At 41.0% G+C, this 18,738-nt stretch overlaps 1 protein-coding gene across 3 annotated transcripts in view; it reads left to right on the forward strand.

The window, feature by feature from the left end:
- Positions 1-18,738, forward strand: part of LOC124798206 (V-type proton ATPase 116 kDa subunit a 1) — a 660,233-nt gene that overhangs the window by 618,986 nt on the left and 22,509 nt on the right. For 2 of the 3 annotated variants that reach the window (XM_047261508.1, XM_047261509.1), the window contains 2 exons: positions 1,387-1,615; positions 2,426-2,597. In XM_047261508.1, coding sequence (XP_047117464.1) covers positions 1,387-1,615; positions 2,426-2,597 — 401 coding nt within the window. The remainder of the gene's footprint in view (positions 1-1,386; positions 1,616-2,425; positions 2,598-18,738) is intronic. The other variant, XM_047261510.1, reaches the window with a different exon arrangement.

The following is an 18,738-nucleotide window of genomic DNA, read 5'->3' on the forward strand; positions in this document are numbered from 1 at the left end:
AGGTTGCAATTAAAGTGACATTCATCTGATCTGTTTAGTAAATTGGTACTGTTATGAATACTGTGTTTGTTTATGTATAATATTTTTCCCTTGATGCCTGCATTAGTTTTTCTTCTTATATTGGGAACTGGAGTTTGAGCTGCTGTGTGTACTGATTGAGCTGGTCAATTACCTTTATGAAATTTTAATAAAACCATAAAGTAATGGTGCAAAAGGATTCAGCTGTATTATGGCTCTTATTTCACTCTCACAAACCACAATTTCATTGTTGTAAAGATTTCATCTATCTTCTTTGCATAATCTGTTTTATCTTAAAGTACCACTGTACCTCCCTTGTCCACTTTTGCTACTATCACCATATTGTTTTTCACTTGATTTTTTAACTTTCTGAGAGTGTGTGCTGTCCTGTTGTACTGGTGTTTAAAGTGTATTTGTCGCAGAAGTAGCAGATCGATTCCTCCTCCCCCCCCTCCCCCCCCTAAATTGATAGAGTTATCTGAAAACTGAAGCGTCTGACAGTCTGTATTGAACTGACTGCAGTTGAGTTAATTTCCTATTCTGAATAACATCCATGCAATCATGCTGTTGATTTGTATGAAAATTCTCGTAGAATGTAGATACTTCAAGGAGGAAGAAGACCCCTCACCGAAAGTAGAAGCTTTGAATTATCGATAAGCACACACGAAAAGAAAGAACTTGCTAGCTTTTGGAGTAATCCTTTTTTGATCTGTAATACCAACACACACACACACACACACACACACACACACACACACACACACACACAGGGAGAGATGATACATGATGCATGAGTGTTGAACTGGTGGGGAACAGCGCACGCTAAAAGTGGGAATGTGAATTGGAAGAGGCTGATAAGATGGAGGAGGGGGAAGGTTGCATGCTGTGACATTGGTTGGTCAAATTTGTTCATAGTCTGACAGTGGCCATTCATCGTGGTGGGCAGCTGGTTGACAGTCCTGTTTTACTTACCTCAACGCCGTCATCATTACTTGAGAAATCAATGCACAGAAGACACCCAAACACTCAAACCTGTGCAAAGAAATTAGCATACTCCTCATGTGAGAAAAATTTACATTTATGTTTTTTTTTTTTTTTTTGCTTTATTTTAGTTTTTTTTAAGTTAATATGTATGTTACCTCAAATTCATGATATTATTAAACGGAGAACAAAGAATTTTGTCAATGCTGATTTAGTATGAGAAATAATGACAACTTTCTCAGAATAGCTTACATGACATGTGGAAGCCTTCGTTGAAAACTGTGATTTTTGAGCACAGGACATTTTCAACCGTAAAGCTATTTCTGTAGAATTTATTGTATTGAAATTTGTTCTATAGAAAGATTAATTTGTTTTCTGATTCATCAGCAGGTGTCAGCATCTGAGAATGGTGATGTAAATCAAGGCATTGAACTGCGTCAGGAAAATGAGGAGGTTGGGGCAGTTACTCCAGCAGATGGGCATGATGGCCATGGAGAAGATGATATGACTGAAGTTTTCATTTATCAGTCCATACATACTATAGAGTATATACTCAGCACTATCTCTCACACAGCTTCATATCTGCGACTATGGGCTCTGTCACTTGCACATTCTCGTAAGTACAAAGAAATAGAAATTTGACAGCTTGCGTGCGCGCGTGTGTGCGCGTGGGCATGTGTTTGCACTCTTACTTCACAAGGATTTTTGTATAGGTCATTACACAGTGCCACCTTAAAGTATAATAATGATAAGTAGAAGGACATAATTACATGTTACCATGTTAATAAAATGAAGATAGTACTAAGTTGTAGTATGATGACCATTTTCGTATCAGTAAACTGAAGATTATACTGAGTTTTGGTATACTGAACGTTTCACATTTAAAAATATGAAGTACAAAATGGTATTTTAAGCAAAGGCAAGTCTAGGTTGGAATATCAACGTTGATGAAAAGGATAGATTTGCTAGCCACCATAGGGATGACATGTTGAGTTGCAGACTGGTATTACAATAAGACAGTTACATACTGAGCTTTCAGCCAAAGCCTTCTTCAGAAAAGAATGAAAAACACACACATTTTCACAAGGAAGGCACACCTTATTACCACTATCTCCAGTCTCTCTGCTCAGAAATTGTGTGTGTGTGTGTGTGTGTGTGTGTGTGTGTGTGTGTGTGTGTGTGTGTTTTGTGTTTTCCTTTCTGTTCTGAGACTGGCTTTGCCCAAAAGCTCAATGTGTAACAATCTTTTCGTTGTGCATGTCTGTATCAGTGTGTCATCTTCACAGTGAGTAGCAATCTATCCTTTTCATAACTGTTAAAATAGAACTTTATGTGTAAATATTATTATCTTTTTATTTCAGTACATGTGTTGCAGATTTCTTTGATGATGTGAATAACTTACAAGTACTGCATTGCTTTCTTACAGAACTTTCTGAAGTGCTGTGGACAATGGTCCTGCGGATGGGACTGACAGCAGAAGGCTATACCGGTGCAATTATTCTATACATTATGTTCCTAGCTTGGTCTTTCCTCACTGTTGCCATTTTGGTTTTGATGGAGGGTCTCTCAGCATTTCTTCACACACTAAGGCTCCATTGGTATGTACAGCACTCACAAATTTGTAAATTTGCAGTACTTTGAAGTTGTAAACAGCAATAAGAGTCAGTGAGAGTAAAATGAAGACTTAATTAGCCTCAGTATTTAATCTGTTAAAGATGTTGGTATGTGTGAGATTTCACCAGGAATAGTAACAACTTTTACTACAGCTTCATAGGAGTCATCTTGATAGAAGTGATTATAAAAACAAAAATAATAGGCACTGGTTTATGACTCTACCCTAATGTAACAGAGGAGCTAAAATGGCTTAGAATCGTGAGAGAAATTAAGGTTCCTGTTGCAAGAGACAGATCTTCATTCTTATCTCAGAATCATTATGCCTCTATGTTAAGGTGCTGGACCTTGCACAAAAAAATTATCTCTTCTTGTGAGAGAGCTAAAGTTGTATTGCTCTGTTCATCAATGTTGACTATCGCACTTCTCATCACACACATGTTAACAACAGGAGTTACGACATATAACATTTTCTTGAGTTTATGGCCAACAAAATCAGCTTGTGCACAGTGAGCCTCTGAAATTCTCTCTGCTAATCCCCTTCCCACTCCTTTTTGGACTTGCTGCAGATAGTAAGTTCTAATGTACTGGATGTGCTTTGGGGTGCCTTTTCTGCCAGTATCAGTAGTCTAGTCATTGACAGGCTCATCTAGTTGGGCTAATGTTTCACCATAACTGGGAGTATGCTCGCTCTCTTTCTGAAGCTAATGTTCAGTGGTAAATTGTTGCTGATATTCATTTAAATGACAATTTTCTCATCTGAATTAATTTGTCAAATAAATCAGCCTCCAAAAGAAGGCTGGAAAAATTTGATGTTAGCCTGACTAATGAATGCGTATAATTTGTAGACACTATGTTATATAACTAAAGAGAGAGATTTTTCTCAGACTAGCAGCTATTTTTATAGCGTGCTTTGTTAAATTTAGCACACGAAAGCATGAATAGCTTTAGTAATTTTGTGTGGACCAACAGGCTGGTGCAAGTCTTTCAGTTTGACGCCACTTTTTGACAACTTGCTTGTTTCTAATCTATCCCAGTAATTCTGCTAAGGAAAGGGGACTTACAGTTTAATGTGGAACCTGAACCATGTAGCTTTCGTGGTGAATATTCACAAGTTAAGAGGTTAAGGTTAGGATATATGCAGAATGAAAAAATTCATGGTCCAAGTGGAATTTGATCCTGTGACCTATCTGATTCCAGGCATGTGCTTTACTGTTAGACAGTCAGGCCTGACATGAGTAGTATTAAGCACTTCAGTGATAGTTTTTTGATACTGCATACATATTAAATTCAAATGATTTGCTTATCTTTTAATGTTGCAGTAACTAAACATGCAAATAAGTAAGCCTAGAGCACTTACTGAGAAAGTAGGTCAGTAGTTACACACAGAGTACAGTGTCAGGCGGAATCCAACACAGTACAGAGTGTCCTGAGAACAGAGTCAAGCAAACATGAGAAAACACAATAACAGAATGAGGCAGAGTGCACTCCACTCCGGGATTATGTCAAGAAGATAGCTTGTCACTCTCTCGAGGTGACATTGTCGGTCAGGTGTGCGTGCTGATCCTAGTACGACGCTGCCTTCAATGTTTGATCATGCCGTAGCCTTGCGGCCGGACCATTGATGCTCTGCACCAGTGCAGGCAAGTTGAATGATGACAGTTCGCACCAGCACCTCCTGTCCTGCCCTGTTATGGTAGTGGCCACCGAGGTGCCAATATGACAGGCGTGATAGCAATGGTTCACCACAGTCTTCTGTCCTTCAAGGAATGACTGTGAGATGGTACAACACTGGCTTCCATCCCTCACAGTGTGGGACACCAGATGGTACCCATGAAAGTAACATCCATGTCCTTCTGAACACCATGGCTGGGTGCTTTCATTGTGGACAGAAGCTCCCTGGTGGCCGCAACCAATGTGTACTGTATTTTACAGGCTGTAAGACACTGAGGTCTATAAGGTGCACCTTAATTTTTAAGCAATTTAAAAAACAACCCTTTTGCCATTTTTATTATTAGATTGTAAAGCCAGACTAAAACAAAATTCCTAATTTATATTACAGAACTGACCTTTAAAATCCTTGAAAATCAACATCTAAACTTACTACTTCTTGTTTTTCTTATTGTTGCCACTGTTGAAATGTCGTGTGGCTAGGGCCTCCCGTCGGGTAGACTGTTCGCCTGGTGCAGGGCTTTCGATTTGATGCCACTTCGACGACCTGCGCGTCGATGGGGATGAAATGATGATGATTAGGACAACATAACACCCAGTCCCTGAGCGGAGGAAATCTCCGACCCAGCCGGGAATCGAACCCGGGCCCTTATGATTGACAGTCTGTCACGCTGACCACTCAGCTGCCGGGGGCGGGCATTCCCACTGTTGTCCTCTTCGTATATAAGGTGGTCTCCACTGCCATCGAGAGCATTACTTGTACCATATGTTTTGAAAGATTTAACAATAATGTCTCCTCTCACTCTAGACCATTACTGTTTTATCCATTGACACACTTGTTCCATTGTAGTTCATTTTAAAGCTCCCTTGAGTGTGAATTCATGTTGAGTTTCACCCATCACCCATTTGTACCATTCTTCACTCATATACACTATAAATGGTTCATTTATTGAGACATCAAGATGTTGCATTTGTGAAGTAAGTCATCCCGGAATAACAGCAAGCTCTGTATTTCCCTGTCTCAATTTCTCTTTCATAGAATTTTTCGAATGACTACTAAACTGATCTAGCACAAAAAGAGAACTCTTCTTCAATTACACACCTTTCCTTCTCTCCGACACTCTATTAATCCATAATTGCATATCAGCCTCAACCATCCAACCCTCGTCATGTACATGAACTTGGCAGTATTTCAGATTATTTTGGCATCGTTTTGTGCTGGCTAATGATCAATGGATTAAGTTTAGTACTGTCAGCACAAGATGAAAGGACAACAGTATAGTGCATTGTTTCATGTCCATTTGTTTTTGTAGCTGCGGTTTTAGCAACTTTCATGGCAACAGTTCTGTCACTCGGCACATCAAACATTGGAGGAATTTCACCCATATTCGCTGTTTGGCTTATTTCCACACAGGTTTTCTTTTGATGTTGAATAATAAAGCAATGGACAGATAGTATCTTCTCTTCATTCTCATACGGCATTTTATGAGATATTTTGGTTGTGGTCCGCATGCTAAGTCCATGGCGTTTCATAAAGCTGTAGCACCAACCAACTCCACCCTTAAAGTCTGTTAAGTTCCACTGTAGCACTAGCTTATGGGCGTGTATTTGAATCATTTTTGTATTAATTCCAATGCCATTTTAACAGCGTTCTTGAGTCCATTTCAATAGGTCATCTCCTAGTTTTGGCCATTCTGCATTCAGTCCTTTATTTGCACATTTAGTCTTCCTCATTTTTTTCTGTTGTTGGAGTGCCGAAATGCTGCCCAGCTGATCTGTTCCCATGTTCCTCTGCATGTGCTATTACTTTCAGTTAATAGGCAATATCATATGAATACCTTTTATCTTTTTTCATTACGAAACTAGCTATTAACAAAAATGTTGTACTATTACTGATAACGCAAACTAGTACTGTACACTGCAGTGACACATCATAGGTGAGACAGTGTTCTGGGTTTGTGATGATGTGGTGGGAGGGAGACAGTGTTAGCAAGGTTGTGAATGCCCATAACTCATGTTTGTTGCATCAGTGTACTACTGCTTCTAGTTGAATCCAATGTGCCATACAGAGATAGGTTTCCCACAATATCAAATATATGACCATTTTTAAGACTGGCAGGAAATTTCAATCAAACACAGGACATTTTTATATTAATTTCGAGTATAAGATGCACCAAATTTTTGAGGCAATTTTTACAAGAAAAAGTGCATCTGGTAGTCCATGAAATACAGTACAGCTGGAAGTGGCTGTGGCAGTGAAGACCCTGTCATGGGCAGATGCCCAATCGTGTGGAACCAACCACAGGGGCGTTCTGGTACTGGAACTAGATCCGTGTGGACATCCAGTGCCTTGGGGGCGAGAGGAGAAACTGGCTGAGACAGTAGTTGTGAACCAACTAGTTTCCTTGCCTGTCACAGAAGCTCCTTAGAACCCAGGAACTTTCAATTCGCCAGGAAAAGTTAAGGTCTCACAACCCAGGAACTGTTTCTCGTGCAGAAGGCTGGAAAAAATATCAGCTGAGGATGTGGTTGACAAGGGGGCACGAGGTTGGGCCAAACACAGAGAAGGTGCTCCCACAGAATTGAGGAGAGCCCAAAAACTCAGACTCCAAGCAGGAGGAAGGCTTGGGAGGTGTGTGCGAAGGGAAGTGGAGGCTGGTCGTCCACCTGCAGGAGTAGTTGGTTTCGATGGAAGGACACTAGTATGTCCTCCACTTGTAGTGTGAGAACTCACCGAAACCCTGACCATGGATGACCACCAGAATACAGTGCTCATGACACCCAAAAGTGCAAGCCCTGACGGGGGTCTCCAGCGTGTAGCGTGGAGATGGAGGTGATCTGGGTGGGTGTGGGTAGGCAGCAGGAGGTGCAGCGCCATATGCAGCTGGTGCCCGTGCAGCAGTTCAGACAGGTTCTTCTTACCAATCGGCATCGGCCTGTATGAACTGAGAAAACATCTGAGTGCTTCTGCCTTGATGGTGTCTCTGATGTGCTCCGTGATCAACATTTTGAAAGCTCTTCATCAGCATTCTGAAAGACTATACGAGGGGGGACCCAAAAGAAACCGGACTCCGAGGGCGCTGCTACTCGTAGACGTAGTGCAGGGTTCTCACGCTAGATGGTGTTAGTAGAGACCTTCATGAAACAGCTGTGCAGAAGGCGTCAGTGTAGAGCTGAACGTGCAAGTGTGGTATTGTGTTTCTCTGACTGTTGGCGGGTTACCTCTGCGAAGTCGTTATGGAAACTTTAAAGAACAAAGAGTGTGTGTGAAATTTTGTTTCCTGTTTAAAAAAACTGCAACGGAGACACACCAAATGCTCCTGGAAGCTTTCCAGGAGGACACTATGAGCCGCACTCAGGTTTCGAGTGGTTTGGGCGCTTTAAACGTGGTGAGACGTGTGTTGAAGACCGAGCTCATTCTGGAAGCCCTTCAACATCGCAAAATGAGGAGAACATTGAAAAGGTCCGCCAAAAGATCAACGAGGATCGTTGCCAAATGATCGACCAAATTTCAGCAGAGACAGGAAACATTTGGAGCTCGTGCCAGCAGATTTTGAGTGAGGATTTGCACATGAGACGTGTTGCTGCTAAATTTCTTCCGCGCTTTCTCACACAGGAGCAAAAACCATCCGCATGAATGTGTGTCAGGACTTGAAAACAAAGATTGCATGTGATCCAAACTTCTTGAACAAAGTCATTACAGGGGATGAGAGTTGGTGTAACAGGTATGACCCAGAAACCAAGCAAGTGTCAAGCCAGTGTAGGACTCCCAACTCTCCCAGACCAAAAAAAGCAAGGCAAGTGAGGTCAAATGTGAAAACGATGATCATTGTTTTTTTTTTATGTTGGCGGAATTGTGTATCGGGAATTCATACCCCCTGGCCAGACTGATAACCGGCACTTTTACTTGGATGTCTTAAGGCATCTGCGAAAGGATGTGAGGAGGAAACGCCCGGAACTTTGGCGATCAGGTGACTGGCGTCACGACAACGCTCCAGCGCACACCTCAGAGGTGGTCTGTCATTCCCCACGCTCCGTATTCGCTGGACCTAGCCCCGTGCGACTTTTTCCTATTTCCACAAATGAAAAAAACACTAAAAGGGGAGCATTAAGACGATGTGGAGGCGATGAAAACAGCTTCGCAAAGGGCACTGGACAATATCAAACTTGAAGAGTTCCAAACATGCTTCCAACAGTGGGAAAAGAGACCTGACAAGTGCATCACATATGATGGAGGTGACTGAAGTAATTTTGTAAAAAGGTTCATTAATAAATTTCTTATGACAACAATCCGGTTTCTTTTGGGTCCCCCTTTGTACAAGGTTCCTTTTAACTGAAAAGCAAGTGAAATAAAATTTCGGCTATTATCCATCACCAATGTGTGGAGGAGGCCTTCTATGAAGACGATCTGGGTCAAGGCCACACTATCAGTTTCCCATCATGGAACAGAAGTTTAGGATGTATGGACATCAGGAATAGGCATCTATAACAGTTGATCAATTTGCCCCCAAAAGGAGCTTCAGAATCCATTTAGATGCTCTCCTTGGCTATGAAGTTTCCGGCCACACTGAGTAACATTCCAGTTGCCTGCAAACTTTGGACTAGCAGCAATTAAATGTGTATGTCTTTCAGGCATGTCCGAAAGAACAGACACCATTTTTGCTCCAGCAGCCATTATGGACATCGATGGGAAAAGATGAAAATTTGTCATGGAGCAGGATTTGAACCCAGGTCTCCTGCTTACTAGGCAGATGCTCTGACCACTCCCCCCTCCCCAATATAGTTCATTGTGGCGGACATCACAAGGCATCCAGTCATCCGTTTAAATTGATGATTTCTTGAATCAGTTTTTTTTATTACAGAGGGCACGCAGCCCTCTGACCGAACATGCTGAACTACCTTGCTGGCGAGCGCTGAACCATCTGGACAGAGTGGTCATTGGTACTGCATGACCACTCTAACATGACTCCCATCAGACACCCATGTCTCCAAGAACAAGCACTACATGTTGTTGTTGTGGTCTTCAGTCCTGAGACTGGTTTGATGCAGCTCTCCATGCTACTCTATCCTGTGCAAGCTTCTTCATCTCCCAGTACCTACTGCAACCTACATCCTTCTGAATCTGCTTAGTGTTTAGTGTATTGATCTCTTGGTCTCCCTCTACAATTTTTACCTTCCACGCTGCCCTCCAATACTAAATTTGTGATCCCTTGATGCCTCAAAACATGTCCTACCAACCTATCCCTTCTTCTAGTCAAGTTGTGCCACAAACTTCCCTTCTCCCCAATCCTATTAAATACCTCCTCATTAGTTACGTGATCTACCCACCTTATCTTCAACATTCTTCTGTAGCACCACATTTCGAAAGCTTCTATTCTCTTCTTGTCCAAACTGGTTATCGTCCACGTTTCACTTCCATACATGGCTACACTCCATACAAATACTTTCAGAAACGACTTCCTGACACTTAAATCTATACTCGATGTTAACAAATTTCTCTTCTTCAGAAACGATTTCCTTGCCATTGCCAGCCTACATTTTATATCCTCTCTACTTCGACCATCATCAGTTATTTTACTCCCTAAATAGCAAAACTCCTTTACTACTTTAAGTGTCTCATTTCCTAATCTAGTCCCCTCAGCATCACCCGATTTAATTTGACTACATTCCATTATCCTCGTTTTGCTTTTGTTGATGTTCATCTTATATCCTCCTTTCAAGACACTGTCCATTCCATTCAACTGCTCTTCCAAGTCCTTTGCTGTCTCTGACAGAATTACAATGTCATCAGCGAACCTCAAAGTTTTTACTTCTTCTCCATGAATTTTAATACCTACTCCGAATTTTTCTTTTCTTTCCTTTACTGCTTGCTCAATATACAGATTGAATAACATCGGGGAGAGGCTACAACCCTGTCTCACTCCTTTCCCAACCACTGCTTCCCTTTCATGCCCCTCGACTCTTATAACTGCCATCTGGTTTCTGTACAAATTGTAAATAGCCTTTCGCTCCCTGTATTTGACCCCTGTCACCTTCAGAATTTGAAAGATAGTATTCCAGTTACCATTGTCAAAAGCTTTCTCTAAGTCTATAAGTACTAGAAACGTAGGTTTGCCTTTCCTTAATCTTACTTCTAAGATAAATCGTAAGGTTAGTATTGCCTCACGTGTTCCAACAATTTCTACAGAATCCAAACTGATCTTCCCCGAGGTCCGCTTCTACCAGTTTTTCCATTCGTCTGTAAAGAATTCGCGTTAGTATTTTGCAGCTGTGACTTATTAAACTGATAGTTCGGTAATTTTCACATCTGTCAACACTTGCTTTCTTTGGGATTGGAATTATTATATTCTTCTTGAAGTCTGTGGGTATTTCGCCTGTCTCATACATCTTGCTCACCAGATGGTAGAGTTTTGTCATGACTGGCTCTCCCAAGGCCATCAGTAGTTCTAATGGAATGTTGTCTACTCCCGGGGCCTTGTTTCGACTCAGGTCTTTCAGTGCTCTGTCAAACTCTTCACGCAGTATCTTATCTCCCATTTCATCTTCATCTACATCCTCTTCCATTTCCGTAATATTGTCCTCAAGTACATCGCCCTTGTATAAACCCTCTATATACTCCTTCCACCTTTCTGCCTTCCCTTCTTTGCTTAGAACTGGGTTGCCATCTGAGCTCTTGATATTCATACAAGTGGCTCTCTTGTCTCCAAAGATCTCTCTAATTTTCCTATAGGCAGTATCTATCTTACCCCTAATGAGACAAGCCTCTACATCCTTACATTTGTCCCCTAGCCATCCCTGCTTAGCCATTTTGCACTTCCTGTCGATTTCATTTTTGAGACGTTTGTATTCCTTTTTGCCTACTTCATTTACTGCATTTTTATATTTTCGCCTTTCATCAATTAAATTCAATATTTCTTCTGTTACCCAAGGATTTCTATTAGCCCTCGTCTTTTTACCTACTTGATCCTCTGCTGCCTTCTCTACTTCATCCCTCAGAGCTACCCATTCTTCTTCTACTGTATTTCTTTCCCCCATTCCTGTCAATCGTTCCCTTATGCTCTCCCTGAAACTCTGTACAACCTCTGGTTCTTTCAGTTTATCCAGGTCCCATCTCCTTAAATTCCCACCTTTTTGCAGTGTCTTCAGTTTCAATTTGCAGTTCATAACCAATAGATTGTGGTCAGAATCCACATCTGCCCCTGGAAATGTCCTACAACTTAAAACCTGGTTCCTAAATCTCTGTCTTACCATTATATAATCTATCTGATACCTTTTAGTATCTCCAGGATTCTTCCAGGTATACAACCTTCTTTTATGATTCTTGAACCAAGTGTTAGCTATGATTAAGTTGTGCTCTGTGCAAAATTCTACCAGGCGGCTTCCTCTTTCATTCCTTACCCCAAATCCATATTCAGCTACTATGTTTCCTTCTCTCCCTTTTCCTACTGACGAATTCCAGTCACCTATGACTATTAAATTTTCGTCTCCCTTCACTACCTGAATAATTTCTTTTATTTCATCATACATTTCATCAATTTCTTCGTCATCTGCAGAGCTAGTTGGCATATCAACTTGTACTACTGTAGTAGGCATGGACTTCGTGTCTATCTTGGCCACAATAATGCGTTCACTATGCTGTTTGTAGTAGCTAACCCGCACTCCTATTTTTTTATTCATTATTAAACCTACTCCTGCATTACCCCTATTTGATTTTGTATTTATAACCCTGTAATCACCTGACCAAAAGTCTTGTTCCTCCTGCCACCGAACTTCACTAATTCCCACTATATCTAACTTTAACCTGTCCATTTCCCATTTCCCATTTTCTAACCTACCTGCCCGATTAAGGGATCTGACATTCCACGCTCCGATCTGTAGAACGCCAGTTTTCTTTCTTCTGATAACAATGTCCTCCTGAGTAGTCCCCGCCCGGAGATCCGAATGGGGGACTATTTTACCTCCGGAATATTTTACCCAAGAGGACGCCATCATCATTTAATCATACAGTAAAGCTGCATGTCCTCGGGAAAAATTATGGCTGTAGTTTCCCCTTGCTTTCAGCCGTTCGCAGTACCAGCACAGCAAGGCCGTTTTGGTTAATGTTACAAGGCCAGATCAGTCAATCATCCAGACTGTTGCCCCTGCAACTACTGAAAAGGCTGCTGCCCTCTTCAGGAACCACAAGTTTGTCTGGCGTCTCAACAGATACCCCTCCGTTGTGGTTGCACCTACGGTACGGCCATCTGTATCACTGAGGCACGCAAGCCTCCCCACCAACGGCAAGGTCCATGGTTCATGGGGGAAAGCACTACATATATGTACACAATTAAGATGAGACAGCCAATGTCTCTTCAGCGCAGATGCACTCCATGATTGAACTCTTACAGGAATTGGCGAAATTGTCATCAGTATGGGGGCAAGGGGCACATTTATAGTGTGTGGATAAGTTGAGAATTTGGGTCTAATGGGAGGCTGCTTGATCCGTTATCCCTTGTGGACAGTCATAGGTATAAGCCAGTTATTTCATACACACACAGGCAAAGCTTGCATGTGACTGTTGCACTTTCGAGCGACATGTGAGGTGTTCCCAGTACTTATTACAAAGGCTGCTGAAAGAGGAAAAACTACCAAGATACTACACTATGGTATCTGTGTCATGTGGTAAGGTACTCTCATAAGATTTGAATTTAATTTATGACTAATGTTTGTACCTTACCATTAGACTTTAGTCATACACATGCCTATGTATTTGTTGTACTCTTGTCCAATTAATATTGCTGACATAGCATTGATTAAAGAATAAAATTATTGTCCTTTGTTTGACATTCAAATTTTGATGTCTTGAGATAAACATACGGCTTAACTTATAGCTTGTGTCAATCTCACGAGCCTTCTGCTTTTACATGTGTGTGCATGGTAAAGTAAAAGTTTTAATTATTAATGTTCACTCGAGGTGGCCAGAAAGAGTAGGTGACAACAACTGCAAATGAAAAATTGTGTCTCAATGCAGGGTATTTAATAGGGAGTGGACAAATACATACTTTTTGTACTATACAGTGGTAAAGTGCTTTGTTTGGTTTGTTGTGAACCAATTGCAGCTGTTAAAAGAATATAATATCTGATGTCATTTTGAATCAAAGCATGCTGATTTGGTGAAGACGGATGATAACGAGAGGAAAATTGAGGCATTGAATTTGCTAAAAATCTTTGTCTAGTCAACAGCAATTTTTAAAGAAAGGAAAGACAGAGAGTGAAGTGGTTGCAAAAGTAAAATTCTTAATTTCTAAAGAAACTGCTGCCACTGGAAAAACTTTCATTGAAGGTGATTTCTTAAAAAAAAAAAGGGGGGGGGGGCATTATGATCATTGTATCAGAACTATGTCTAGAAAAAAAATCAAATTTTTGAGAGCATAAGCTTGTCCAGGATGACAATTCAAGAAAAGTGTATGATATTTCTACTAACCTTCATGACCAGTTAAGAAAGAAATCTGAAGATTTCAAGTACTACTCATTAGCTGTGGATGACAAAACTGACAGAAATGATACTGCACAGCTTTTAATTTTCAGCTGCGGTGTTGATAACAATTTCAATATCACAGAGGAACAGGCTGGATTCTGTTCTCTGTAAGGGCGAACAACCGGTGGAGACATCTTTAATGAAGTGAAAGAATTCGTCACGAAGAAACTGGGTTTTAGTTTTGGAAATATTGTGGCTATTTGGATCAATGAAGCAACTTTTATGTGTGGAAATAAGATTGGTGCAGGATCACTGCTGGAAAAATTGCCAGAAAACCAATAATCAAATTGCACTATATTATTCATCAACAAGTATTACACAGCAAAGTTCTGGTATACAACCATACCAAGTCAGCTGTGATTTCTGTTATCAGCTGCATCTAATCAAGAGGGCTTAAACACTGGACATTTCATGCATTTCTGTGGCAAAAATTTGGGGATGTATTGAATCATATGGACGTTTGTTGGCTAAGTCATGAGAAAGTACTGCAGCACTTTTTTGGAGTAAGAGTGGAAATGATCCAAAGAACTTTCCTGAATTGAAAAATAAAAACTGGATCAGTGACCTACGTTCTCCCTAATATGACAGCTCACTTATGTGAGCTGAACTTAAAACTACATGGAAAGGTACTGTTTATTTTCAATCTGCTGGTAACAGGATGTGCTTTCAAAATGAAAATTGCACTCTTCAGATACCAACCATTGAAAAGACACATGACCCATTTTCATACTTGCAAAATAATTTCATCAGATAAACATGCTGTGCTAGGAAGGAAATTTTCTCATTTGAGATTGAATTGACTGAAGAATTCGGCAAGAGGTCTGCATTGTCAAAAGAAGAGGAAATCATGTTCAAAGTAGTTGAAGATACTTTTTCTGTAATCCCAGCAGAGATACCTGTGGGCTTACAACTGAAGATAATATAAATTCAGTGTTCTCCGATTTATAAAACCAAGCACAGGGAATGTGGTCTTCTTGATTTTTATAAAAACTTGGACAAAAATAAATTTACTAACCTAAGAGATGCAACAATAAAAGCATTCAGCGTGTTTGGCAGCACTTATATAAGTAAACAAACCTTTTTTTGTTTTGAACTCAAATAAAAGCAAATTTCACTCTTGTGTAATTGTTGAACATCTAGAGCACATGCTAAAAACTTCAACATCAGATATGACTCCAGACTTTGAAAAACATATAACTGACATGAGATGCAATGTCTCGCATTAAAGGTTTGTTTCAATTTATTATTTTTTCATACTGTTTGCATAAGTAATAGTTTGGCATACTAGTACGCTACTAAAACAGTTATTCTTTACTGTCATTAAATGTTTCAATAAAATTATCTTGCAAATAATGCGTTTCTTCAGAAGTTCTAAGATAAATTTTATGTAGTTTCACTAAGTTTTTTTTTTTCCTTCTTTTTGTTGCTTGTGTTACCTTTATTTATACAGTATGACAACCATTTCTATGTCACATAAATTTTATGTAGTTTCGCCATTTTTTATTTTTTTTATTTTTGTTTATTTATTTATTTGCTGCTTGGCATTACCTTTATTTATACAGTACAACAGCTATTTCTATGTTACGTATCAGCAGAAGTATGTAATAAAATAATAATTAATAATTGTAATAGCGACTAATTTTTATTGATTTTTAAACATTGTATTCAACACAGTTGACCAATAAGTCTACTGTGACCCACGCTTTAGATTCTAGTTTTGGTTTGGCTGTGGACTACTTTTGAGTTGTGCAGCCCTGCCATAGGGCATGTTGACTCCAAGTACTTACTGTGACTCCTAGCATAATGATAGTTGTAGATATGCCTCTGACAGATCCAGTTTTGAAAAATACTGTCCTCTTGCCAGTTTTGTGATCAGTTCTGGATTCGGGGTGGCGTCGACCATAGACTATGCATTAATCGTTACCTAGAAATCGCTGCAAAGACGGACCTTACCGGCTGGTTTCTTGATAGTCACTAAAGGCATAGCCCATTGGGTATATGATACAGGTTCAAAGAGATCCAAGACAGTCAACCTGTTGAGTTCTTCATTTACATGGTCACAAAGTGCAAGTGGCAATAGCTTGGCTCTGAAGAAACAAGGTTGTGCCATAGGTTTAACAGTAATGTGCACCATAACATGCGTGGCCTTACCTAACCCAAGTGAAAAAAAATACCTGAAAATTCCTTGCAAAGTTCATCCAAACCAAGCAAATTTTCTGTAAAAGTGCTGTCCTCTGCAAGGAAAGTCAATGGGCAGGTCATAACTTTGCATGCTGTCTCCACTGTAAAATGTCCAAGTGTAGGGATTTGTTGTCTATTATTATGGACAAGATGTTGCAAGGTAGGAGACAATGGAGGAAGTCAATGTGCAGAGAGATGTTGAGAATTAATAAGCAATGCCACCATCCCTGTATCCACTTGTAACTTTAGGGTGTCCCATTAATACACATACAATCAAACAGCTTGTTAGAAACAGTCACAAGATTGTCACATGCAAGGCTGATAATGTTAATATTTATAGACTGAGGGGCCTAAGTCATAGCTGGAGCTGACTGTATGTTGCATCCCATCACACTGTGTCAAGAAGTCTAATGCTTAGATAGGCTGGTAGGTCATGTTGAACGAAACAAGCAGGGCAGGAAGGCAGGGGCTAGCAGGAACCAGTGCACCACGCATGTGTTTCTGTTGAGTGTGGCAGCCAACTGTGCTGCACCACAGCAATGTCTGCTTCCAAAGTTGCGCTGGAACACGAGTGCCAAGTTGACAGTGGCCACGTCTGCCCAGGAATCCAACTGACAGCTGGTCACATGAGAAACTTGAAACAGTTGTGCTACAGGGAGGACTTATCCCAAGCTATAATCTTCAAGTTGCAGCACCTGTTCATCTACATCCACATCTACATCTACATCCATACTCCACAAGCCACCTGACGGTGTGTGGCGGAGGGTACCCTGAGTACCTCTATCGGTTCTCCCTTCTATTCCAGTCTCGTATTGTTCGTGGAAAGAAGGCTTGTCAGTATGCTTCTGTGTGGGCTCTAATCTCTCTGATTTTATCCTCGTGGTCTCTTCGCGAGATATACAGGGTTATTACAAATGATTGAAGCGATTTCACAGCTCTACAATAACTTTATTATTTGAGATATTTTCACAATGCTTTGCACACACATACAAAAACTCAAAAAGTTTTTTTAGGCATTCACAAATGTTCGATATGTGCCCCTTTAGTGATTCGGCAGACATCAAGCCGATAATCAAGTTCCTCCCACACTCGGCGCAGCATGTCCCCATCAATGAGCTCGAAAGCATTGTTGATGCGAGCTCGCAGTTCTGGCACGTTTCTTGGTAGAGGAGGTTTAAACACTGAATCTTTCACATAACCCCACAGAAAGAAAGCGCATGGGGTTAAGTCGGGAGAGCATGGAGGCCACGACATGAATTGCTGATCATGATCTCCACCACGACCGATCCATCGGTTTTCCAATCTCCTGTTTAAGAAATGCCAAACATCATGATGGAAGTGCGGTGGAGCACCATCCTGTTGAAAGATGAAGTCGGCGCTGTGTCTGTCTCCAGTTGTGGCATGAGCCAATTTTCCAACATGTCCAGATACACGTGTCCTGTAACTTTTTTTTTGCAGGAGAAAAAGGGGCCGTAAACTTTAAACCGTGAGATTGCACAAAACGCGTTAACTTTTGGTGAATTGCGAATTTGCTGCACGAATGCGTGAGGATTCTCTACCGCCCAGATTCGCACATTGTGTCTGTTCACTTCACCATTAAGAAAAAATGTTGCTTCATCACTGAAAACAAGTTTCGCACTGAACGCATCCTCTTCCATGAGCTGTTGCAACCGCGCCGAAAATTCAAAGCGTTTGACTTTGTCATCGCGTGTCATGGCTTGTAGCAATTGAAAACAGTAAGGCTTCTGCTTTAGCCTTTTCCGTAAGATTTTCCAAACCGTCGGCTGTGGTACGTTTAGCTCCCTGCTTGCTTTATTCGTCGACTTCTGCTGGCTACGCGTGAAACTTGCCCGCACGCGTTCAACCGTTTCTTCGCTCACTGCAGGCCGACTCGTTGATTTCCCCTTACAGAGGCATCCAGAAGCTTTAAACTGCGCATACCATCGCCGAATGGAGTTAGCAGTTGGTGGATCTTTGTTGAACTTCGTCCTGAAGTGTTGTTGCACTGTTATGACTGACTGATGTGAGTGCATTTCAAGCACGACATACGCTTTCTCGGCTCCTGTCGCCATTTTGTCTCACTGCGCTATCGAGCGCTCTGGCGGCAGAAACCTGAAGTGCGGCTTCAGCCGTACAAAACTTTATGAGTTTTTCTACGTATCTGTAGTGTGACGTGACCATATGTCAATGAATGGAGCTACATTGAATTTATGAAATTGCTTCAATCATTTGTAATAGCCCTGTACGTAGGAGGGAGCAATATACTGCTTGACTCCTCGGTGAAGGTATGTTCTCGAAACTTTAACAAAAGCCCGTACTGAGCTACTGAGCATCTCTCCTGCAGAGTCTTCCACTGGAGTTTATCTGTCATCTCTGTAACGCTTTCGCGATTGCTAAATGATCCTGTAACGAAGCGCGCTGCTCTCCGTTGGACCTTCTCTATCTCTTCTATCAACTGCTGAGCAGTATTCAAGCAGTGGGCGAACAAGCGTACTGTAACCTACTTCCTTTGTTTTCGGATTGCATTTCCTTAGGATTCTTCCAATGAATCTCAGTCTGGCATCTGCTTTACCGACGATCAACTTTATGTGATCATTCCATTTTAAATCACTCCTGATGCCGACTCCCAGATAATTTATGGAATTAACTGCTTCCAGTTGCTGACCTGCTATTTTGTAGCTAAGTGATAAGGGATCTATCTTTCTACGTATTTGCAGCACCTTACACTTGTCTACATTGAGATTCAATTGCCATTCCCT

Source organism: Schistocerca piceifrons, chromosome 5 (genome assembly GCF_021461385.2).
Source record: "Schistocerca piceifrons isolate TAMUIC-IGC-003096 chromosome 5, iqSchPice1.1, whole genome shotgun sequence".
In the NCBI taxonomy this organism is placed as follows: domain Eukaryota; kingdom Metazoa; phylum Arthropoda; class Insecta; order Orthoptera; family Acrididae; genus Schistocerca; species Schistocerca piceifrons.